Source organism: Lolium rigidum, chromosome 5 (genome assembly GCF_022539505.1).
Source record: "Lolium rigidum isolate FL_2022 chromosome 5, APGP_CSIRO_Lrig_0.1, whole genome shotgun sequence".
NCBI lineage: Eukaryota > Viridiplantae > Streptophyta > Magnoliopsida > Poales > Poaceae > Lolium > Lolium rigidum.
The window spans coordinates 20575966-20600746 of NC_061512.1; the positions used below are offsets into that span (position 1 = coordinate 20575966).

Here is a 24781-nt window from a genome sequence, read left to right on the forward strand (position 1 = left end):
CCTCCATTTGAGCTTAGTTGGAGTCATAGGTACATGTGGAAACAGGATCATCACATATGATCCCAAGTTTCTCTCAGGACAACTCAGGAGTTCACATACATGCGAGAATCTGCCCAAAGTGTAGGAACCCTACTGTCAGAAATGAGGAACACACACACAGAGTAGCCTTGGATATAAAACCATCTCAAATCAATTTTGTGCATGCCATGTGGACACACACAAGTTTTGGGGCCATTCCCTAGATCCGACGCTCGATTTCCGAAGAAACCCTAGTTCTGTTGACCGCGCGGTCTACCCCTTTGACTGCATCCCATCGGGGTCCCCGGTGGGCATATGCCTCCATTTGAGCTTGGTTAGGTCATAGGTACATGTGGAAACAAAAATCATCCCATATGATATCAAGTTTCTCTCCGGTTCAACTCCGAGGAGTTCCCCCTATACATGCGAGATCCGCCTAAGTGTAGGAACCCCCGTCCGAGAAGCCGGACACACAGGGGGGTAGCCTTGGATATAAAACCATCTCAAATCACTTTTGTGCATGCCATGTGGACACACACAAGTTTTGGGGCCATTCCCTTGATCCGATGCTCGATTTCCGATGAAACCCTAGTTCTGTTGACCGCGCGGTCTACCCCTTTGACTCGCATCCCATCGGGGTCCCCGGTGGGCATATGCCTCCATTTGAGCTTGGTTAGGTCATAGGTACATGTGCAAACAAAAATCATCCCATATGATATCAAGTTTCTCTCCGGTTCACGTACGAGGGAGTTCCCCCATATACATGCAGAATCTGCCCAAGTGTAGGAACCCCCTGTCCGAGAAGCCGGACACACACCGGGGGTAGCCTTGGATATAAAACCATCTCAAATCACTTTTGTGCATTCCATGTGGACACACACAAGTTTTGGGGCCATTCCCTCCGCCACTGCTACTTCTCTCCCGCCCTTTTTTCCCGCTCACCCTTTCCCGCTGCTTCTCCCCCGCCCACCCTTTCCCGCTCATTCTCTCCCGCCAAGTTTTCCCGCCCACCCTTTCCCGCTCATTCTCTCCCGCCAGAGTTAGAGTTAGGGTAAGGGTTAGCGTTAGCAATGTATGTGGAAACCCTAGGGTTAGGGTTAGGGCTAGAGTTAGGGTTAAGGTTAGAGTTAGGGTTAGGGTTAGAGTTAGGGTTAGGGAATTCTTAAAAAATAGAACCATTTTTTACATAATGCATACTAGTAAATAAATAATAGAAACATAATATAAAGTAATATGAGAGTGAGAAAAAAGAAAAAAAAATTCTATATGCCGAGGGTGGCCGTCGGCATAGGGTGGCCATGCCCTATGCCGAGGGTAGCCCTCGGCGTCCGCTCCGACGCCGTGAGAGGGCGGTGACGGTGCGGGTGCGAGGGAGGTGATGGAGACCTCTACGCCGAGGGCCGGGTAGACGCCGACGGCGGCCCTCGGCGTAGGAGCCTATACGCCGACGGTACCTAGACGCCGACGGTCGGCTTCCGGCGCTGCCCTGGCGAGGCCGTACGCCGACGGCCCCGATAAAATGCCCTCGGCGTAGGGTTTGGCCGTCGGCGTATAGGCCCATTCCTGTAGTGCATGGAAAAAGATTGCAAGACCTAAAAAGCAAGGTGGCTTAGGGGTTCTAAATCTTCACACTCAGAACAAAGCTCTTTTGTTGAAAAACTTGGATAAATTCTACAATAATCATGATATTTCCTGGGTGAAGCTTGTTAAAGGTGCTTATTATAATAATGGAACTCTACCAGAGACAACAATGGAGGGATCCTTTTGGTGGAAAACACATTTGAAATTAATTGATACATAGAAAGGGTTGGCCAAATGCAGTTTAGGAGATGGAAAGTCAAGCTTATTTTGGTTAGACAATTGGGAAGATAACAGTTTGCAACACAATTTACCACACTTAGTCACTTATGCAAGGAATCATTTGCTGACTTTCAGAGAAGTGCTTGATACAGAATTATTAGAGGACTTATTTCATTTACCACTTTCACAACATGCATATTCTGAATTCTTGCAAATGGAAAATATTTGTCAGCATGCTAGAGAAAAGATAAGGGAGGATGACCAGGATATATGGAGTTATATTTTGGGAAGCAATATATACACTGTAAAACAAGCTTATAATTCTATGATTGGGTATCAAGAGGTACAACCACATTTTGGTTGGATATGGAAGTCTTCTTGCCAGCCAAAGCATAATTTTTTCTTCTGGCTGCTGCTACATGATAGACTTAATACTAGAAATCTATTGAAAAGGAAGAATATGAGCTTACCATCTTATGACTATGTTCTGAATCAATGTTCTCAGCAGGAAGAAAATATGACTCACTTGTTCTGGAATTGCACTTTTGCACAAAACTGCTGGAATTACATATGCCCACAAAGAAGAAAAGATGGAACAATTTTTCAAGCTTTCTTTGATATAAAGAAGAAACTGAAGTTCCATTTTGCAATGGAAATCATTATTTTAGCAGCTTGGGGAATTTGGATATCAAGAAAAAACAAGATCTTTCACAACCAGACGTCAAGTTTTACAAGTTGGAAAGCAATCGTCCTTCAAGAAGCAAAGTTCATCACCTTCAGGATAAAGAAGAAACATGCAAATACTTTAAAGAATGGCTGCAGTCTCAGATTTAGCTGTGTTATCTTTGTATTTTCTTTTTTCTTTATAGAAGAGATCCTCCCTCTTCTTTGTAAATACCATAACTTTGCTTAAATATAAAAATTGCAGTGGGTTCTCCCACTGTTTCACCCTCAAAAAAAACGAGTGAGGTAGGGTGACCCACTCTCTCCCCTCCTGTTCAACTTCATGGCGGAAGCTTTGTTTATCATCCTTACTAAAGCATGTGAGGCAGGACACATCGCCGGGGTGGTTCCACACTTGATCCCAGGAGGTATCTCGCACCTCCAGTACGCGGATGATACGCTCATTATGATCCAAGACGATGACCAACAGATTGCCAACCTCAAGTTTCTCCTGATGTGCTTCGAGGACATGTCCAGTCTTAAAATCAATTATCACAAGTCCGAGGTCATTGTAATCTGACGCCCCAAACGCAGACAGCAAAGGGTTGTTGACTAGCTTAACTGCAACCTGGGAAAGTTCCCATTCATTTACCTTGGACTTCTGATTGCGGACAGGAAGTTAACCATGGAACAATGGATGTTTTTAGTTTAGAAGATGGCTGCTCGTATTGAACCATGGTGGGGTAAGTTTCTTTCATCGGGGGACGACTGATCTTATCCAACTCTTGCCTTGCTAGCCTCCCAATGTTCGCCATGGAGCTGTTCCTCTTACAGGATGGAGTGCACGCCAAGCTCGACTCGCACCGGGGGCTCACTTATTTTGGGAAGGATCGGGACCAAAACGCAAACTCCATTTACTTAACTGGCCTGCGGTGTGCAGACCCAAGGAGTGTGGGGGCCTGGGCATCCTCAACTCTAGAAAGATGAACGCTGCTCTTCTTCTTAAGTGGGTGTGGAAGTTGTATCAGAACGACAACCCAATTTGGAAACAGATCCTCCGGGCGAAATACAACTTTGTAGATGATATTTTTGCCGGCTCGGGCTGACGGGGCTCGCAGTTTTGGCATAGCCTTCGTAAAATCAAACACTTGTTCAAGCTGGGGGCTAAGCATGTGGTTAAGAACGGTCTCCGCACACAATTCTAGATGGATATTTGGACGGGCGATAGGGCGTTGAAAGATAGATTCCCACTGTTGTTCAACATTTGCTCTTCCCAAATGGCATCTGTTGCTCAGGTCTGTGGCCAGCCCGAGCATTTACGCTTTAGAAGACCACTAGATCAGGCAGGCATGGTTGACTGGTACGAGCTTAGGGAGATTATTGACAACACTAGGCTAATGGATGGGGTTGTTTGGGCACTGGACCCCTCAGGATCCTTTATACTTAGCTCCATGTATGTCAAGCTTGCTCAGGGCACAAATTTGACACACTTCAGGGAGGTCTGGGCTCTCAAAACCAGAACTTTTTCGTGGCAACTTATCCTTGATCGACTACCTTCTAGTGCAAACGCGGCGGCGCGCCACGACCCAGGGACGGGTTGTTGTGCGTTATGTGGTGCAGTTGAGGACGCCAAGCATATTTTCTTCTAATGCTCACCGGCGAAGTTTGCGTGTCCGGCCAACTTTTCGCAGTTCTTCGTTATTTTGTCGAATTTTGCTGGCAGATTACGTAGGGTAGTTTGGATCCTGTTTGTGGCGTAATCTTGGGCCCTTTGGCTTATTAGAAATAAATTTTAAATGGAGTCTAAGCTTATTAACCATCGTGCTGATATCATTTTCAAAACCATGCTCTTTGTACAGCTCTGGTCTCTCCCGGCGAAGCCCCAGTATCGTCCCTGCCTAAGGGGGATGGCAAGCGCGCTCAAGCAGCTTCACGCGGCGGTTGTGGCAAGTGATTGAGGAGGAGCGCCGTCCCTCTGCTACCATATAACCTTATCGTTCTAGCTTCTGTTTTGGTTTCGGCTTGTCTTGGGGAGGCCGACCCCTGTTTCATCCTAGTTTTTGCTTTGGCTAAGTTGTATGCCGCATCATGTATCACCTTATGTTGAACCTTGGGGCTTTATTAATTTAAAGTCGGGAACCTTAGGGCTTTATTAACTTAATGTCGGGCACGCGGTGCCTTTTATCTAAAAGTTGATGATGAGCTTATGTACTCGCACCGCAGAAAAAGAAAAGCTTAGGCTGGTCATAGTGCACAATATCATATTGTATTGTCTAAATTTATTGTTTTGTAGAATCCCAATACAGATATGTGTACAAGATCTATTTAGCACTATTTTTTCTTGTTAAGTGCCCTATGATACAGTATCCACCTATGTTATTCTAATCCTATCTCTCCTCCTTAATTATATACCACATCAATATTTTTGTGGGCGTAGGATGCATGATACTACCTAAGATACTAGCACTATGCTCAGCCTTATGTACTCGCATATGTCTTCAAGGTCTACTGTATAAACATGATCCACAATTGTATACATATATATATTGTCCTTAGAAAGCTCACCAGCAGAGAAGTCAAATTAACTACATGTTATGTCTATTTGGTGCCTATTTTCGTGTTTGTTTCATCGAATTCTCAACACGATATTAGCACGATTCTTTATCGAGACGCACAAGGAGGAGGAGAAGAACACCAAGCTCGATGCATGCCACCCTAGCCGATGCAGATCTCCAAAATCTTGGCCCCACCCTAATCGGTGGTGACTCCGTCTTGTCGGGGCGATGACTACACTGCATCCATAATGAATCAAACTAAACGGATTGGAACTATGAGATCACTATAATGATCTGAACGATCAATTTCCCTTCCATCTCAAGATCGATTTTTTTCTCGAAAAGTTCCATGTCCAGACGGATATTGCTTTTGCTATACATGACAAGTCGGATGCTAAATATCCTCCTAGGCTTTGCTTAGGCGTTTACCAAATGACACAATGTTGATCGTGGTGAGACTGATTATAGTTCCCGGAAAAGTATCGGTATGCACTGCCAGGGCGTATGTCTATGACTGCGCAGGTATACATGCGCACAATCTATGATTTTTTGGGTAGATCTGCAGCATATACATTAATATTGCCCCAATACCCTAAGGTGTGTTTGTGTTGTGGGTATACTTTATGGGTATATCAACGACATGGCCTGGATCCGGCAAGCCCGGGTGGCCCACAGACGGTGATGGTGGCATGTGGCCCATCGGGCGGCCCAGTTGCTGTTGATCCTGAAGGATGAAGTCCAGCCCAGGAACGGGGAGCCGGATCTCAACCGACCTACGAAGGAGGCCGGATCCGTGAAGGCCCATAAAGTATCCGGATCCAGCACGACCAATAAGGAAGGCGGATCCTTGACGTACACGGCAAGATATTGTACCGTAGTTAGGCAACTTGTATTCGGGCTAGGACTCTCCATGTAAACCCTAGATCCGTGTGTCTATATAAGCCGGATCCCGGGAGCCCTAGAGGCACAACCACAACCATTGTAACAACGCGCAAGCGCCCAGATAATTCCAGACAAGCAACAGTAGGCCCTGTCATCGTGCAGGTGTTCCGAAGCTGGGTAACTCGCGTACTACCGTCCCGAGGACACTCCGCCCTATGGCCCCTACTTCTTTTCCCCCTCATGAGGATCCCTCCTCCGAGGTACCGTCTACTAAGCAACGACAGTTTGGTTGCCTACAACCATTTCATACATCCGTCCAAACAAGCCCACATGAGCATGGTGTGACTAGGACAAGCTCAAAGGAATGTTTTGAACTCTGTTGCCCAAATTACATCACAAGGTTATTTGATACCTATCTTTTGATTGCCTCCACGTGAGGAGAAATGACTTTGACGATACAATGATACCGTGTTTGCTTGCTTTTATCATAAGCTTCTTTGCACATAGTCACACCAATGGTGACATTAACAAACGACACTAGTACACACCAGCTGTTGACACTCATTTTGGACCGATGGCTAATCAAGAAGATAATTCAGCCGTGATAGATGAAAATAGATAAGACGTAATTGGAAAGATTCTCTCGGCGAGTTCTTATTGCTCATTGAGGATAGACCATGTCACCATGTCAAGTTGTGCCATGATGCGGCTTGATAGCCGATTATGCTAGCAGTCATTGGTAATCTCGAGGATTGATACGAACGTTTCTACTAGATCTCCTTTAAGATGACCTCAAATGAAGAATCGATATAAATAAAAGTTGTGCGTCTCTTCAAAACAAGCAACTTTTGTTTTTGAGTCATCACAATCCGAGTTAGTATGCAACTTGTGAAGCTAAAATACTGCTGAAACCTGAATTACTAGAGCTGAGGCGCCCGACCATAGAGGTGTCTGAGGTTAGGCGCGAGCAAATCCCGAGCAGAGATAAAAACGTCGGAACTGATCTGTCTGCTTATATCCTAAATTAAGCGGCCAAGATGAACTCAGACGAAAAAATGGTCAACATGTTCTTCGTGTTTTTTCGAGCCGAACAACTTTGCTTTTTTACGTGACTTCACTCCAAGGTCGTTTACTGCCTCGAAAAGAGCCCGCAAGGTACAAATAAGTTTTAAACCGAACAATTTGGAAAGTTCGGGCTAAACCATTCAAATTGGACCCAAATTAAGGTTTTGGACGTGATCCAACCCTTCATCTTGTACGGAAAGTCCAACTGCCCTTTATATACATGAGGGTGATGGTCAATTGAACCAACACCAATCGAACATACCAATCTACTACTTTTTCGTGTTTATCTACTTTTATCTCCCCTCTTGTATCCTTCTTCTCGTTATTCGTTGTTCTTTGGGATTGGAGGTTGCGAATCCGCGAGGTCCTAAGGGCGGTCAGGCCGACCTAGGGAAGCACATAGCCACCGCAAGCCCTCACGGGGGTCCCTCCCGGGTGATTGGGGTTTCAAGTCTACAAAAGAGCCCGCTGGATTGTCTTGGTATCGCGCTTCCAGCGAGCCTCCCTTGGTGCGTGCTGCCATGCATCACGCTCGGCGTTGAGGGTACACAGTGACGTGTTCGTGTGCGAACACATTTTTTGGCGACTCCACTGGGGACGAAGATTCGAGCGGTCTCTAGCATGTTCTTGCTACGAAGAGAACGTCATCAAGAGGATGCAATCTACAACGGTATCATGAATTCTCAATCTTCTTATGTAGCTGCAAATATCTCTTATATTTATGTTGTTAGATCCTCTGATATATATACTGTATCGGCTAGCCTAGATCTTACTATGTGCAAAAGCCGATGCAAAATAATATCCATACTTTTAGCAACTTGCAACAGTTATCGAATTCTCATGCATCAGCAACACCAGAAATTTATATGTCGATGAACAACATGATGAGTTCAGTTAATCAATATGAAACACCCAATGTTCGAAATTTCACTAGCATGCAAGATAGTGTTTCATCATCGGTAAATAATTCACAACATATGGTTTCATCTTCAAACATGCCAATGGATAGGCAAATTGGACATGCTACTACTAGCTATTTAGCCAATTACCCTAAACCATCATATGCTACACCTTATGTTACTAACTTTTCAGCACCATATGCAAATAGAGATATTCATAATTTGGCTACACATCTTCACAATGGTTACAACAGAATAAGTGGAAATTCGATAGAAACTCATGTGCCCTCATCTAGTACTGTACGTATGGAAACAATGATTGGAAGCAAAAAAAAACTTGCAGCTAAGTTCAAGAAGCTCAATGCTCTTAATCGGGAACTAGAAGAAAAGCCCAATGATCTTGCAACAATAAATGATTATGAATCTTTCAAGAAGAAGTGTGAAGAAGAGCGCCAAGCATTCAATATCAGGTTTTGTCCTTCACAACTACTAAGTTTTTGTAATACTTCATTGCCGAAAGAGAAAAAAAGCATCAGGGGGCAATCATATCCAGCGGATATTAACACCGATAATGACATTACATTTGATGATTTATCGGAGGAACATCTCCAAATATTTGAGACAAAACGAAGCGCGGGGAGGAATTTGAGGCGCTTGAGAAGAAACTCAAAGAGGAACATGAAGCATACAAGAAAAAACTCGAAGAGGAAGATTTGCATGTGTTCCATGCAAAGCTCAAGAAGAATCCTCAAGATAATATTACTTCAAGTTGGAGATATCAAGTCCTCTTCTCCAGGCAAAAATCAGGTTGAATCCTCTGCAATATCGAGGCAAGAAGATGCAGCTTTACAAAGTGATAAATTCCATGAAGAAAATAAGAATGACTCAGCTAGTATAGTTAATTCGGTTATTGAAGAAGCCGAATCAAAAATTATATGTGCTGATTCTATTGAATCAAAAGATGCAACCTTCGTTGAGCAAAAGCAAAGCATGGTGAATGCAATACAACTGTGCTTGACTTTTCTGAATGTAAAGGATCTTTAAATGCTGCCCTATGAATTTTGTGCCAAACAAACCGATGATCATAAAGAGCAACAAAATAAAGCCGAACAATGTTCGGTTGATGAAGAGCATCAAAATGAAGAGGTACAAAACTCAGAACAACTAGAAGACAAGACGTTGGAGAATAATCCAAAGGTGGGAGAATATATTTTTCAGGTCATGCGACTATCATACTCTCCCAACGTCTTCAATTAAAGAGGTATATCCAGCAAATATTTTACTTATTTTCCAATTTAGTAAAAACTATATTGTTGATGCATCTATTAGCAAGATTTTGATAAGAAACTTTGAAAGACCAATTGTGAAAGGTAATTTATGTGTTAGTAATGAAGTTGCTAGACAACATATCGGTCAACATGTTGTACCATTTAGAAAGACCGATAGTGAAAAATTATTACAGTCAAGGCTTTCCACATTGTTTCATTTGAAATTTATATCTACATGGGTAGCTTTGCTTACTTCATACTTGCCTTACGTTTGGTCTCAAGTGAGACATGGGTGTTATAACTATTTTGGTTTCAGAAATTCAAAGCCAAGGTTAGTGTCTTATGAGAAAGCTGGTGATAACATGACAACTTATTCAAACACATAGGAAAAAGAGTGTCAAAATCAACAAATAGCTGAATCGGGTGATGTAAAATCTAAACCATTCGGAGTACGATCACATGAGTACCATCGATAGCCCCAATACAATCATGTGAAGCAATGAATAGCAACCATGTCTATGATCATAAGACCCGTATGAAGAATTGAACAAACATGAATTGTGCTCACCCTGAAATACGGAAGCCACCTGTAGATGTTCTTGATCTTGGGTGGTGTGTTCTTTGATGGTGACTTGATCATTTCGCATCTGAGCTGCCCAACTGCAAACACCACCTGTTGGAAGTAGCGATAAATAATCTCCTTAGATCACCTGAATATGCTATGTATCACTCTGAACCTCTAGTTACTCATCCACAGAGGTGTTGATGCTATCTTGTAGCAGCCCTCTCTCCCTGAACATTTTGACAAGTGCATAGAAAGGGGCTCTTCTCATCTGAAGCATTTAGATTGCCTTTACATCATTGCAATTGTAGATGTAGTTTAGGTTGGCAATCCTCCCCTGATCTTGTGGTATCATTGGACAATAGGTCACAGGAGGAAAGGAATCACCCCCGACTGCTCTCTTGTGCGCAGCAGGATCCTGGCCTAAATGACAACGATAAGTGACGCGACGAGATGTAGAAGCTTGATGTGGCCGTCCTACTCAAATCGATCTAAGATTAGGACTGACCAAATCAACGCTGCATAGTTATAGGTAAATATATCTAGAGAAGAAGATTACCGCTTACCCTGCCACGCGAGCGATAGTGAGAGCAGAAATCAGAGAAGAAGGAGATGAGCCTCTCCCTTCTACGGATCAAGAAGACATCCTCCTCATGAGGACAGCGAGGGTAATTTTGATTGATTGTGCGCTTTAAGCTTGTGGGGACTAACTTAAACTAGTACTGTAGCATAAATCCGTCCAAATTTTCATCCAGGAGGCCGTACCCTATAAATTCTCTAGCGACAAGTCTTGCATATCAAATTCTTATACAGCCATCATGACCGTACATGTTGTAATCAGACGGCTGCTGTGAAACGCATTCGCGCCGGCCATGGGAGAAGAGGGCAGCCCAGGCCAGGGAGCAAAGCCTCCCTCGGCACACATCTGAAAACGAAATGCAGGCTAGGCCCGCCGCCGCCTCGCTCGCCGCTTCTGTTCCCCCCGACGCTTCCGCCGCCGCCGCCGCCGTAGTCTCCATACTCAGCGACGCGGAGGACCCTGACGACCGCCTCCGCGCGTCCGGCATCAGCCCGGACCCGGCCCTGTTCCCGCACCTCCGACGGTCGCTCACCGCCCTCCCCGAGTCCGCGTTCCCCGCGCTCTTCCGCTGGGCCGGCGCCGCCGCCGCCGTATCCCTCCTCGCCTCCCGGGGCCTCTTCGCCGCCTCCTGGCGCCTCCTCCTCTCGCCGGCCTCCCCGCCCCCTCCCCTCTCCGCCTTCGCCCCGCTCGTCCGCCGCTACGCCCGCCTCGGCCGCGCCCCCGCCGCCCTCCGCGCATTCCACTTCCTCCGCCGCCACCCCAACCGCTTCACCCCAGATGACGCCGCCGCCTCCCCCGCCGCGACCTCCCTCCTGAACATGGCGGTCGGGGCGCTCTGCAAAGAGGGCCACCCTCGCCCGGCCGCCAGGCTCGTCGAGCGGTGCCGGCGCGAGGGCGAAGCATCCCCCGACGAACGCACCTACAACATGCTCCTCGACGGCTGGTCCGGCGCGCGCCGGCTCGACAAGGTCAGGAAGCTCTGGTCGGAGATGCGTCAGGCCGGCGTGCGCCCCACGGTGGTCTCCTACGGGACTCTCATCAAGGCGCTCTGCCTGGCGCAGCAGCCGGACCAGGCGGCGTGTCTCCTCGACGAGATGCGGGGGGAGGGGATCGACGCCAATCTGCTCACCTGCAACCCCATCGTGAACGCCCTCGCGCACGCTGGCCGGTTCCGGGACGCCTACAAGCTGCTCGAGAAATTTCCTCTGTATGGCGTCGCGCCGAATATCTCGACATTCAACTCGCTCGTGCTGGGCTACTGCAAGTATGGGGACCTCGCCGGGGCTAGCGGCGTGCTCAAGGCCATGATGGGGAGGGGCATCTTGCCGACCGCGAAAACGTACAATTACTTCTTCATCTTCTTTGCCAAGACCGGCAATGTCGAGCTGGGGATGAACCTTTATAGCAAGATGGTCAACAATGGGTATGCGCCAGACCAGGTAACTTACAACCTCTTGATCAAGTTGTTGAGCGAGGCGAATCGGGTGGAACTAGTGGTGCAGATGATAAAGGAGATGAAAGCTAATGGTTTTGAGTCCGATCTGGCGACAAGCACCATGCTGGTACATTTGCTTTGCCGGACTCATCGGTTCGAGGAAGCATGTGCTGAGTTTCAGGACATGTTCCGGAGAGGGCTTGTGCCTCAGTATATCACTTACCGGATGCTTATGAAAGAGCTCAAGCGGCTCGGTTCGGTTGAACTGGTCGATAAGTTGACTGACCTAATGCGCTCAGTACCACATTCTACAAAGTTGCCTGGCAGCTACAGAGAAAAGGAAGGTGATGATGCTAAAGCAAAGAGAAAACTGATATTGGAGAAAGCTCAGGCTGTTTCCAATGTTCTAAAGGAGTGTAAAGATCCCAAGGAGTTGCACAAGCTAAAAGATGATGAAGAAACTGATGTCCAGGTCGCAGATAGATTAGTAGCCAGCATTAGAAAAAGAGTATATGGTGGTGTCTCTATGACTCTTCCCTGAACATTGAGTTGGCAAAATGGAATCATGAAGATTGATTGCATGATCAGGGATTTAGAAGTTGATCAAGCAACTCATACTTCACATGGTTGATTGCCCTTGGGATCTTCAAGAAGAAACAAGAGACTGTAAACTCTAATCATGTTTGGTTACTTCCTCTCCTCCATGAGTGATTCGCAGAAGCAGGGGACATGCTTGAATGGATAATTTCTAGCAAACTGGTCAAAATGTGGCTTGAGCGCACACGAGCTCTCCGGCATACATGTAAGTAACAGCTGAAGCATCTAGTTATATCCTTCCTGGTGTGTTCCGTAGCTGTCACTTCTACATGATGCCAGTGTTAAGTAACCTGGATGTAAAAGAACATATCACCAGGGTGTGTTAGATCAGCTGATGGATGGAGTCCTAGATGTGGTTCTTAATAATGCTTATGTGATGTACTTCTGATTCTTCTAGGTAGAAAATGATGATAGTTGCTATTTTGGATGATGTTGTGATGCCAGTTAAGTGTCTTTTTCCCCACAGAAAAGGTCTTTTTGATTCAAAAAATGATTTTTGTTGGAACGTTGGATGATTAAAATGCCCCAAATTTCATATGAAATTTTCCACTCACTCAATCTATGATGCAATCAAACAAACTTTGGTGCAAATTTTATCCTGTAGGAACAGCCATTGCAATCCTACGTTTTTCATTTTCCTGTGTATTTGGTATCCTGCAAATTAAATAGCCTCCTAAAGTCTTAATGCTGTTGTGATAGCCCTCCACAAAAAAAAAGTACTCCTATACACACAGTGCTTGAAGACTTCCTTAGTTGTACAGTATATGCATGCAACAAACTTCATAATACTTTCTAGAACAATCAGTTGAGCATGGTAAAATGAGGCTCCTGAATTAGTGAAAAGTTCATCTTATCTCTGGTAAAAATTTGCTCCTCCTTATCTCCTGTTCTACAAAGATAGGGATTACGCTGTCCTGCATTTTTGTGTTGTCCTTGCCCTGCTTTTAGTTTAGTTGGCCCATGATCATTGTGTTTGTTTTCTATAGAGAGACATTCTTAGCTCTTATGTGCTAGCTTGCTGATACACCATCATTATGTTCTCCAGTTCACTTTAGCAATGTGTGCATTCTTAGTTTTTTACTTCAATAGTTTTAGGTATTTATATTTAGGTTATGACGAAACTGATGCACAGGTCACAGATAAGTTAATAACCAGGATTAGAAAAAGAGCATATGGTAGGACTTTTCCTTGAACATCGAGTTGACAAAGTTGAATCATGAAGATTGATTGCATGATCAGGGATTTAGAAGTTGATCACCTATGCAACTCATGCTTCACATGGTTGATTGCCTTTAGGGATCTTTAAGAAGAAAGAAGAGATTGCAAAATCGGATCCAGGTTGGTTCTTTCCGTGGGTTGAATCTCCTCCATGAGTGATTCACAGAAGCAGCAGACACTTGAATGCATATATTCTAGCAAACTGGTTAAAATGTGGCTTGAGCACACACGAGCTTTCCTGCATATATGTAAGTAATAGTTGAAAGCTTGAAGCATCTATTATGTCCTTCCTGATGTGTTTTGTAGCTAGGTGATGCCAGTGTTAAATAACCAAGATGCGAAAGAACAGATCACCTAACTAATTGAGTCCTAGATGGGTGCTTAAGCATGATTGTGTGATGTACTTCTGATTCTTCTAGGTAGAAAAAGAAGCTTGGGTCACTTTGGATGATGATGTGATGCTAGTTAAGGGTCTAATTTCCCTGCAAACAAGGTTTTTTTATTCGAATTATCTTCATAGGAATTTTGGATGATTGGAAACCTGAGGAATTGTGGGATTACGTATCGCATAGAAATTCTTCCCAAGGACTCCATTCACTATATTTCATAGGAACATTTTCTATTGACTCGGTCTATGATACACTCGAACAAACATCGGTGCAAATGTAATCCTGTAGGAGCGTGAATTGCAATCCTGTGTTTTCCATATTCATGCTTTTTTGGTATCATGCGAATCAGAGAGCCCTTTAATGTTGTTGTGACATCCCTCCAAAAAAGAAAAGGTAAACCTATACACACTGCTTAAAGCATACAAACTTTATAATATTTTCTAGAACAATCAGTTCCACATAGTGAAAGGGATCCTCTTAAGTTATTTACAAATTCATCTCATCTCAGGTAAAACCTTGCTCCTCCTTATAGTTGTACTAAGAGAGGGATTACTATTTCCTGCATTGCCTTGCTTTTGGTCTAGTTGGCCTAAGATCATTTTATTTGTTCCCTACGGAGAGACATTTTTAGCTGTTGCATGGTAGCTTGCCGATACACCATCATTCTGTTCTCCAGTTGACTTAAACAATGTGTGCATTCTTAGTTTTACTCATAATTTTTCTGGTTTGGTATTATTATCTTTAGGTGTTCTTTTTTTCAGAAAAAACAGAACTTTCATTTTAATAAATCGAAAAGGTAGAAAACTTTTACAAGACTAAAGTAAGGCGTAGGAAACACACGCACTGCATCAGCATGATGGTGCAAATTAATGAATATCCCAGGATGTGGGCAGTCAAAAGACCTAAAGCACCAGCTCGGGACCTGAGGGTAGCTTCCTCTTTAATCTGAGCAAGGAGCATCATGGCGTTTGCACGAGCACCATCATAGACAGACATATTTTGGTGCCTCCAAAGCATCCACACAGTGAGCAGGATGAGGGAAGCAGTGCCCTTCTGTCGATCCTTCTGAACGCAGCCTTTAGTCGAAAGCCATCATTCAATAAAGGGAGTGTCATGGTCTGGGAGCCTATAGGGGAGCCTGATCATGAGAGAACTACAGCCCAGACTTGCTTGGTGAATGGTCAGCTCACCAAGATGTGCACCATGGTCTTTGTAGCTTGATTGCAGAGATGACAAGTCTGATCATGTGAGATGCCACAGCTTTGAAGGTGGTCTGCAGTCCAACGACGGTTCAGCCCAGCCAGCCAGGAGAACATCTTGACTTTGCGAGCAGCCCAGGTAAGCCAAGTTAGCTTCCATGCCGGGCATCTTAGGGAGCTCTTGAAACTGGCTTTGTAGCAAGATCGCACTGTGTAGATGCAGTTCTCAGACCACTTCCAGACCAGGCGGTCGGGATGGTTGCTGAAAGGCATTTATATTTCATTTTATATCTATTTTTGGGCCTTCTTTAAGAAGATGGAGAACTTTCAGTCTGAAGAATGTTTCTTTAGTACACCACTACTAGGAACTTCACAGATTGAGGCATAATGTTCTACGAATTTGTTTGGTGTACAAATGGCCAAGATGATCTAGTTTTTGTCATAGGTGTATTCATTTATATGCAGAAGCAAGTCCTTCACACAGTATTGCAGTATATTCGTAACAATTTGTGCCTCTTTTTATTTATTTATTTATCACATAACACATGATTTCATCACTTCAGGGATGGATACATGTGGTTCTGGAGACATGCATAGAGGAGAGAAGCTTATCATCCATGGTTTTGTCAGCAGTATAAGCAGTGGAGAACTGTCAAACAAGGAAAAGGCTTTAAAACTGAAATTGCCAGCTCCCAAGACCCCAGGTCCTGTGCTAGTTTGACATCACTGAAGGGATAGTGACTGGGGGGAAATACTAATATTTCTGATACTGAGTGGGGCAAATAGTAGACATGTAAGCCAAAAACAGGCCGGCAATTCGTTCACATGACATTTGGCATCATCCAAGCTCCAAATTGTGTTTCTTCTTCGGACAGATTTCTACTCCGTCAGCATATGCACATAAGCTTAATCTTGATCAGATAGGTGCAGAAGTATAAACTAATCACAGTTAGGCATGAGAGCATCACATAGAAGTTACCCTTCTTTGGTTCCCAAGCATCTCGCCATCCCCTCCTGGCTGGCCGTCCTCCATGGCTTTCAGACTTGTCATCCTCGTCCTTGGCCTGGTTTCATCTCTCGGCGATGCTGCCACAGTTGGCCAGGAGGTAAAGGTCATGGCTCCAGTAAACCCTTCCTGCTCAACCACTGGCAACTACACCGACGACAGCCAGTTCAAGAAGAACCTTGACGAGCTCCTCGCCACCCTCCCTGCGGCAGGCGGCAACGGCTGGTTCTACGACGGCACAGTGGGGGACCCGGGATCACCGGACCAGGTCTTCGGCCTCATCATGTGCTACGCGGACCGTGACGCGGCCCAGTGCCTGGAGTGCCTCGCTGGAGCACCGGCAGGGATCATGACGGTGTGTCCAGGCAGCCGGGTCGTGCGCGCGGCGTATGATGCGTGCGTGCTCGGGTACTCGCCGGCGCCTCCCTTCACCTCCACGGCCAACCTCGACGTCCCTTTCTACGTGACCCTCGACGTGCCATTCACAGTTGACCCGACTACCATGGCCAAGGCGTGGCTCCGGCTGATGGCCGACCTCACGTGGCGTGCTGCCGGGACACCTTCGCGGGTGGCGAGCGGGAGCACACCATACGATGAGTCGTCGCTGGTGTACGGGCTGGTGCAGTGCACAAGGGACCTCAACGCCAGTGAATGCAGCCAGTGCCTCTCCTCCTTGGTCGGCCAACTGCCGGAGCTGTTCCAGAATGAGTCCGTCGGGGCCGTCAAGGCGTACAGCTGCTATGTGCACTACGAGCTTGATCCCTTCGACATAACCCTGCCGCCTCTACCAGAGGCCCCGCCGCCCTCGCAGCCAATGTCTCCACAGCTGGGGGCTCCACAGCTGAGAGGTCAGTACTCAGTAGCAGTCTGGCATGGCATCCAAGATAGCTAGTCCGAGAATACCATCTTAAATTTTATGAGTAGATTTTAAGCAGCGTTCTTGCAATGAAGTGCTAATACAGTATTGTTGCTGAAATTTCACCACAGATTCATCGTCTTCTTCGAGGACAGGGCTTCTGATTGGCATCGCTGTCGGTACATTGTCATTCTTCGTCATTCTGGTCGGCTTCTTGGTCTGTCTCCTTCTCCGGCGACGGCCAAAGGAACCTAAAGTCCATGTTACCGGTGAGGCAATGAAGCAAAAGCAGGAAGATGGCAGTTTGTCCAACGATGATCCTGCCATGGAAGACGTCTTTGAGAAAGGAACCGGGCCCAAGCGGTTTCGATACAGCGAGCTGGCCATGGCCACCGACAACTTCTCGGACGAGAGGAAGCTCGGGGAAGGAGGCTTCGGCTCAGTATACAGAGAACTTCTCAAGGAATCCAACCTCGAGGTGGCCATCAAGAGAGTCTCCAAGGGGTCCAAACAGGGGAAGAAGGAGTACGCCTCCGAGGTGACCATCATAAGCCGGCTCCGGCACCGGAACCTCGTGCAGCTCATCGGCTGGTGCCATGGCGGAGGTGAGCTGCTCCTCGTCTACGAGCTCATGCCCAACGGCAGCTTGGACGCACACCTCTACTATGGCGGCAAGAACAGCCCCGTGCTGCCATGGCAGGTGAGGCACGAGATTGTGCTGGGAGTGGGCTCCGCGCTTCTGTACCTGCACCAGGAGTGGGAGCAGTGCGTGCTCCACAGGGATATCAAGCCCAGCAATGTCATGCTGGACGCCTCCTTCACCGCCAAGCTTGGCGACTTTGGGCTGGCCAGGCTTGTCGACCACGGTCGAGGGGCGCACACCACGGTGCTCGCCGGCACGATGGGGTACATGGACCCGGAGTGCATGAGCACTGGCCGGACCAGCGCCGAGTCAGACGTGTATAGCTTCGGCGTCATGCTCCTCGAGATCGCCTGCGGCAGGCGGGCTCTTGCGCTGGCAGGAGAGCACATGGTGCACCTCGCCCAGCCGGTCTGGGCAACGTACGGCGACGGAAGGGTTCTCGACGCCGCCGACACACGGCTGGAGGGGGAGTTCAACATCGGCGAGATGGAGCGTGTGATAGTTGTCGGGCTCTGGTGCGCGCACCCTGACAGGAGCCTGAGGCCATCGATTAGGCAGGCCGTCAGCGTACTGCGGTGCGAGCAGCCCTTGCCGATCCTCCCGTCGAGGATGCCGGTGGCGACCTTCGTGTACGTGCCGATGCAGGTTGATGGCTCCAGTTGGGGTTCTTATGGTGTCACCGGCGCCGGCAGCAGGAGTGGGACGGATACCATGACGGGGAAGTCGGTGTCGATGCGAAGCAAGACGCTAGTCGAAGGACAGGTCACTGGACGGTAGATGCTGCGAAGTTAAACTATGGATCACATTAATTTTCTAATTCTTCTGATTTCTAATTCCTCTAGTCTAGGTGTGGCATTACAATTCCAAAAACTTGAATAGTGGCATATATGTTGTGACTTGTGACTTGTGAGACATATATTGTGAAAGATCATTGTGCACGCGTGCACAATAATTAATGTCTATCATGCAAGCTCAAATGATCAGACTAAAAGTCAAATATGGAGATTTTTGTATCTTCACTGTTTCATTCCATATAAAGTTTGAACTTGTGTTCCAGAAAAAGAGTTTGAACTTGGACGTGAGTTCAGTTTCTCCACTCTTACATGTTTGGTGGCATTAACCTTACAGAAGTCATAACAAACAAAGCATTCTCAAATAATGTTGAGGGCTTATTTTGCTCAATGTTGCAATGTTTCTGAATCTGTACGAACTGAATATGTATGAAATGTGGTATCTGAATGTGATCTTTCTCCCACGAATGCACTTTACAAATTTTAAAGGTCCATATAAGGTGTTTAATCTGCACAACGCATTTTAAGCCTGTATATTCGATTTAAGGTGTATTTAAGCACGTTCTTATAGTTTCTCTTTTAATAGGTCTGCTAGAGTTGTTCTCAGGATGACAGCGCTCCTCAACTCCCTGTCCACTCTCTTTTTTTTTTCTGATTTTGTCAGAACTATTGAAACAAGGATGTCTTCTTTCGATCTCATATAGCAGTTGTCTGACTTAATTTTTTTCTGATTTTGTAGCAATGCACGTGCACTGTGCTTAACCTATTATGAAAATATATCCATGGTGAATATATTGGTATGGATTTGGTACTACAAGTGTGTTGGTGTATTTTTCAACCTCAGATTAAGAAACATGGGAACACAAATCCCTTCCCTGCAAAAAACATCCACGAGTAAGTTACTACTAGGTTCTTTCTTAAATATACATGTTTCGATAGACTAAAATAGCTTACCAAAACGGAAGCAAATTTGGTGCACATGAGCACCAGTGTTCTCGTCTTTTAAAATATTTGAAAATTGTATTTCTCTATTCCAAAAAATCATCAAATTTATTTCATGAATACATACAAATGTCATGAATACTCGTGCAAAGTTTTGGTAGAAATTACGTTGTATTTTCGACATATTTATATGTATGTGCGTATTTAACTTCGTTTTTTTGAAATCCAAAAATAAGATTTTTAAAACTCAGGGGGCTCATGTGCAGAAGACACTTTCCGCTACCAAAACATCTTATACTGTGGAATAGATATAGTATTTAATACTCTAGTGGTCCTCTTTCCCTTCTACTCACTCCTTCCCAATTTACCATGTAAATTATATTTGGTTAAAATCAAAGTTTATAATGTTTGACCAATTATATATATAAAAATAAATATATTAACTCATAATACATGTATATACTTTGAAAATATATTTCATCATTCTAATAAGACCTAATTGATATTATAGAGGCTGATATTATTTTCTACATATTTTATTAAAGTTTATAAAATTTGAGTTACACCAAAACTAATATGCATGCTAATTTGGGAAGGAGTATAGTTCCATAATCCCATTTAATATCTACTCATGGCCCGCGAGCAACTAGGTTCCGACATTTGGCCCATCGATAAACACACCACCACGCCGACCGAACGCAACAAAACTGTCCACCCGCCGCCATCACTCGCTGGTCGCCACTTCACTCGCTCCAATCTCACACAAAAACCCTAGCTTGCCGCGCCCGTGCTTACCTCCCGCCGGCGCCGGCCATGGCCAGACCGCCCTCCACCGCCGACCCGCACCTGCAGTACCGGCGCACGGAGCGGCCGTCGTCGTTCATCCACAGCAACCTCCCGGACCCGCCCGTCTCGACCACGGCCCGCCTCCGCGCCGCCCTCACCTCCGGCGGCGTCGACCGCATCAGCCGCCTCCCCGACTCCCTCCTCCGCGAAATCGTCTCCCGCCTCCCCGCCAAGGACGCCGCCCGCACCGCCTTGCTCGCCGCGCGCTGGCGCGGGGTCTGGCGCTCCACGCCGATAGCCCTCGTCGACACCCACCTCCTCCCCAACGGCGCCAGCGCCAGCTCGCTGGACGTCACGGCCACCGTCTCCCACATCCTCGCCGCGCACCCGGGGCCCTTCCGCTGCGTCCACCTCACCCGCGGCCGCATGGGCGAGCACCCGGCCCACCTCAGGCTCTGGCTCCGGCTCCTCGCCGCCAGGGGCGTCCAGGAGCTCGTGCTCGTCAACCGCCCCTCGCCCAGCGGCGACGTGCCCGTGCCCCTCCCGAAGACGCTCTTCACCATCTCCACCCTCACCCGCCTCTACATCGGCGTCTGGAAGTTCCCCGACGCGGCCGGCCTCGGCGGCGCCTCCTTCCCCCACCTCCGGGAGCTCGGCATCTGCAGCGTCGCCGTGGAGACCGGCGACATCGACCTCGTCGTCGCCAGGAGCCCCGCCCTGGAGATCCTCAACATCCAGGGGACCATGAACGGGGTGCACCTCCGCCTCATCAGCAAGAGCCTCCGGTGCGTGCAGATCTGCGCCTTCGTCCTGGAGAGCGTCGAGGTGGTGAGCGCCCCGTGCCTCGAGCGCCTCATCCTCTCGGAATGCCTCAGCACTGCCGGTGGGTCCTGTACCACCGTGAAGATTGGCAATGCCCCCAAGCTGACCTTGTTCGGAAAGCTCGAGACTGGAAAATACGCGCTGGAGATCCAAGACACTGTCATCAGGGTACGTACACATTCCAGTCCATCCAGCCTCGAATATCTTTCAATTCTGTTCAGTTTGCTTACATGTGTACTGAAATGTGCCAACTTTATGGCTGAATTGGGTCCATCGCCTCAGGCTGGGATTAAGACAGGTCCAAGCATGATGGTCACGAGCGTCAAGACACTTAGCTTGAAGGTGCGCTTCGGAGTCCACAACGATGTCAAGATGGTGCCTGCCTTACTCAAATGCTTTCCCTGTCTTGAGGCTCTGCACATTATGGTATGGTACCCCTAGCTTATCATCCTCATTTTCTCTTTTTTTTTGCATTCTCATATTGTTGCTTCTGCTGCATGATCCATTACTTGCTGAAATGCTCACTAGCTAGTTTAAAAAAATGATAATTGCAGTCTGAAAAATGTTGCATTCTCATATTGTTGCTTCTGCTGCATGATCCATTACTTGCTGAAATGCTCACTGGTTTTAAAAAAAATGATAATTGCAGTCTGAAAAATGTTGCATTCTCTGCATGAGCCATTACTTGCTGAAATGCTCACTAGTTCTAAAAAATGATAATTGCAGTCTGAAAAATGTTGCATTCTCATATTATTGCTTCTGCTGCACATTATGGTACCCCTAGCTTTTCATCCTCATTATTTCTTTTTGCATTCTCATATTGTTGCTTCTGCTGCATGATCCATTACTTGCTGAAATGCTCACTAGTTTAAAAAAATGATAATTGCAGTCTGAAAAATGTTGCATTCTCATATTATTGCTTCTGCTGCATGATCCATTACTTGAAGAAACGTTCACTGGTTTTTTAAACAAATGATAATTGCAGTCTGGAAAATGTGACCATCCCGCTGGCAAGCTCAACCTGGAGTTCTGGGAAGAGGTTGGCCCCATCGTAGGCGTGCGGTTGCGCATGAAGGTGATGACATTCCTTGACTACCATGCGCAGCAAGATGAGATTGCCTTCCTCCAGTACATCTTCCAGAACGCGCAGGTGCTCAAGTATGTGCTGGTTTCGGCGGTCAATCCAAGATACACTCCACTGTCCAACGATGATATGTTCAACACCTTGTACGGTTTGAGCGATGATTTATGGCTCAGCAAGTTCTCTTTTGCTATTGGCGGGACTCATGGTCCGGAAGGAGGTGAACCCTGGACTTTCCAACGAGGAGCAAACTTTTCAGACAGCGACCCTTTGGCACCGGTCAAATTCATCATAAGGGGTTAGTATTGTTTCGCAGTATCTAAATTATTCATCACTGTAGTAGCAAAGTTATTCCAGCATGAAATGCAAGTCTTTATGTACAACTATGTGAGCTAGGTCGATTACTTTAGGTATGCATTTCAGTGATGATTTATCTTTGAACGGCATGTCCAGTAGACATAGTTGGCCAATTGGCCCTTCAAGGCCAAACCTCAACTTTCAGGACTCAGAGGTCGCATGATTCTCATATACTGTACATATGATGCATGCTGTTGAATTATATCACTTTGCACCTTTCTTGCTATATTTTCTATTTTCTCGGTGTTGCACTATTTTTATTGCTGCATTCAAGAACCTTGTTAGATTTAACCAACATGATTATCCTAAGTATATGTGTGAAGTAATTTAATTTGGTAGTGCTAATATGACTGTCTAGCGGCATATCTATTGGTTGCAGATTGCATCCTGTAATCCCAATTGCTCATACAACATTAATCATCACTGTAGTATCTCATTGCAAAGTTATTCCAGTATGAAACATGAATCTTTAGGTTCAGCTACCGCAATTTGCAAAGTTATTCCAGTATGAAACATGAATCTTTAGGTTCAGCTGCCGCCAGCTAGGTCGATTACTTTAGGCATGCATTTCAGCAATGATTTATCTCTCAACTGTATTTTCACTAGACTTTATTAGCCAACTGTTCCTTAAACACAAAGCCTTGACTTTCAGGACTTGGAGGTTGTCTGTTCCTCAGTAATTGATTTTGCACAGAGCTATAATGCATGCAGTAGAATTATATCACTTTGTTCCTTGCATGCTCTATTTTCTTCGTGCCACCCTATTTTTTGTTGCAGTATATTCAAGCACCTTGTTATATTTAACTTACTTGCTTCATGTTGTGTACATACCTTGTCAATCAATTTAAGAGCCCACACACATCTGTACTCTTAATACGCCCTTAGCGCACTATCTCACATTTCAGATCATGGTTAAGCCATGTCTGTGAGCCACTACACTATCTCACATTCCATATATTTACTGTTATGCTGTTATCTTGCCTGACAAAATCCATACATAGCCAAGACCTTGGATGTGCAGTAAAATATAGAGCCTTCACCCAATCACCTTGACTCAGCCCATTCTGTTCTACTATGTTTTTTTTTTTTGCGGGTACTGTTCTACTATGTTGCTAGATCACTTTTCTACTTCATTCATCCTAATCAGGCTGTCTTCTGTTATGCAGCTGCAGGTCCGGAGACTCACCAGCAGAAACCGCAAGCTGACAAGACTCAACAGCAGAAGCCGCAAGCTGCCAAGACTCGCCAGCAGAAGCCGCAAGCTGCCAAGACTCGGCAGCAGAAACCGCAAGCTGCCATTGCCAAGACTCGGCAGCAGAAGCCGAAAGCTGGCAATCGTTGCAACTGAGATCCTCGCCACGGAGCAATGGAGCGTGGAGTATGCACCACGGGCTGGCTTGTTTGATCTGCAGAACTAGCCTGGCTTGGTTGCTGTCCACGGCTCTTGTAATGATCGAGTTCTGTGGTTGTGTGTAAGTTGCTATTCTGCTTTGCATGAGAGAGAGCTGTGTGCGGTATGTAGGCATGTTAGTAACTGAAGAAGACATGATTGAGTTGGCAACTTTAGGCATAGTTAAGGCATCCTTGGACTAGAGAAACATGTTCCATTTCGCTGTAATGAACTGCCTGTACCGTACCTTGCAAATTTGATTTCCTGGTCACTGTGGCTGGACTGGGAAATATGCTTCATTTTCTGCCGGTACTTGACAGATTAAAGGGAACCCTGTTTTCTACTTGCAAATGTCCACAAAGTCATTTTCTGACCATGAACAGTACGGGATATCTACTATTCACATCTTGGGTTTGCTACTTTTCACAACAGGATTAATCTTGGTCTCAAAGAAAAACTGGATTTAGTCTTAGAATTACAATTAGCCTTTGCATGAACAGCAAGTGTCATCGAGCAAACAGCCATGCCACTGAGAGCATCTATGGTTCAGATTTTCTATGGTCTGACAACAAAAAAAGTTAATAAGAAGTAAAGTCATTTTTCGTAACTTTTATTTCCTACATTAATGCAATATTTATGTATCACAGACACAAAAATTCCAATTTGAATTCAACCTGCATTTCAAGAAAAAAGTACTTCCTCAGTTGCAAAACAAAGCTGCTCAAAATTTTCTAGATACGAATGTCAACGTAAAGGTAAGATGTTAGGCCATGATCATAGGGGAAATCCATTTTGACTTGTAGGTGTAGATGCACCCACTATCTAAAAAGATTTCTCAAAATGTTTAGAAAATTCAGAAAAAATATTAGGATGTACGATCGAGATTATCTATGGTTGCACTTAGAGTTCCGCGGAAAAAGTTCATTTTTGTGGCTTGAAAAAAAAAACACAAATTTGGTAGCTCGGAAATAGTTTTT

At 45.9% G+C, this 24781-nt stretch overlaps 3 protein-coding genes across 3 annotated transcripts; all 3 read left to right on the top strand.

Moving 5' to 3' along the window:
• Window positions 1-10648: 10648 nt before the first annotated feature.
• On the top strand, window positions 10649-12776 carry LOC124655263 (pentatricopeptide repeat-containing protein At5g11310, mitochondrial-like). The gene has a single exon (XM_047194185.1). It carries the CDS (start codon window positions 10649-10651, stop codon window positions 12266-12268), a length of 1620 nt encoding a protein of 539 aa, XP_047050141.1. The 3' UTR covers window positions 12269-12776.
• A 2058-nt stretch (window positions 12777-14834) lies between these two features.
• LOC124655262 (L-type lectin-domain containing receptor kinase IX.1-like) lies at window positions 14835-18510 on the top strand. The gene is made up of 3 exons (XM_047194184.1): window positions 14835-15269; window positions 15694-16984; window positions 17124-18510. The coding sequence occupies exons 2-3, from the start codon at window positions 16162-16164 to the stop codon at window positions 18410-18412; spliced, it is 2112 nt and encodes a 703-aa protein (XP_047050140.1). The 5' UTR covers window positions 14835-15269; window positions 15694-16161; the 3' UTR covers window positions 18413-18510.
• A 1671-nt stretch (window positions 18511-20181) lies between these two features.
• LOC124655696 (F-box/FBD/LRR-repeat protein At1g51370-like) lies at window positions 20182-23923 on the top strand. Its single transcript, XM_047194548.1, has 4 exons — window positions 20182-21144; window positions 21259-21402; window positions 21962-22355; window positions 23581-23923. Exons 1-4 carry the CDS (start codon window positions 20182-20184, stop codon window positions 23760-23762), a joined length of 1683 nt encoding a protein of 560 aa, XP_047050504.1. The 3' UTR covers window positions 23763-23923.
• The last annotated feature ends 858 nt before the right edge of the window (window positions 23924-24781 follow it).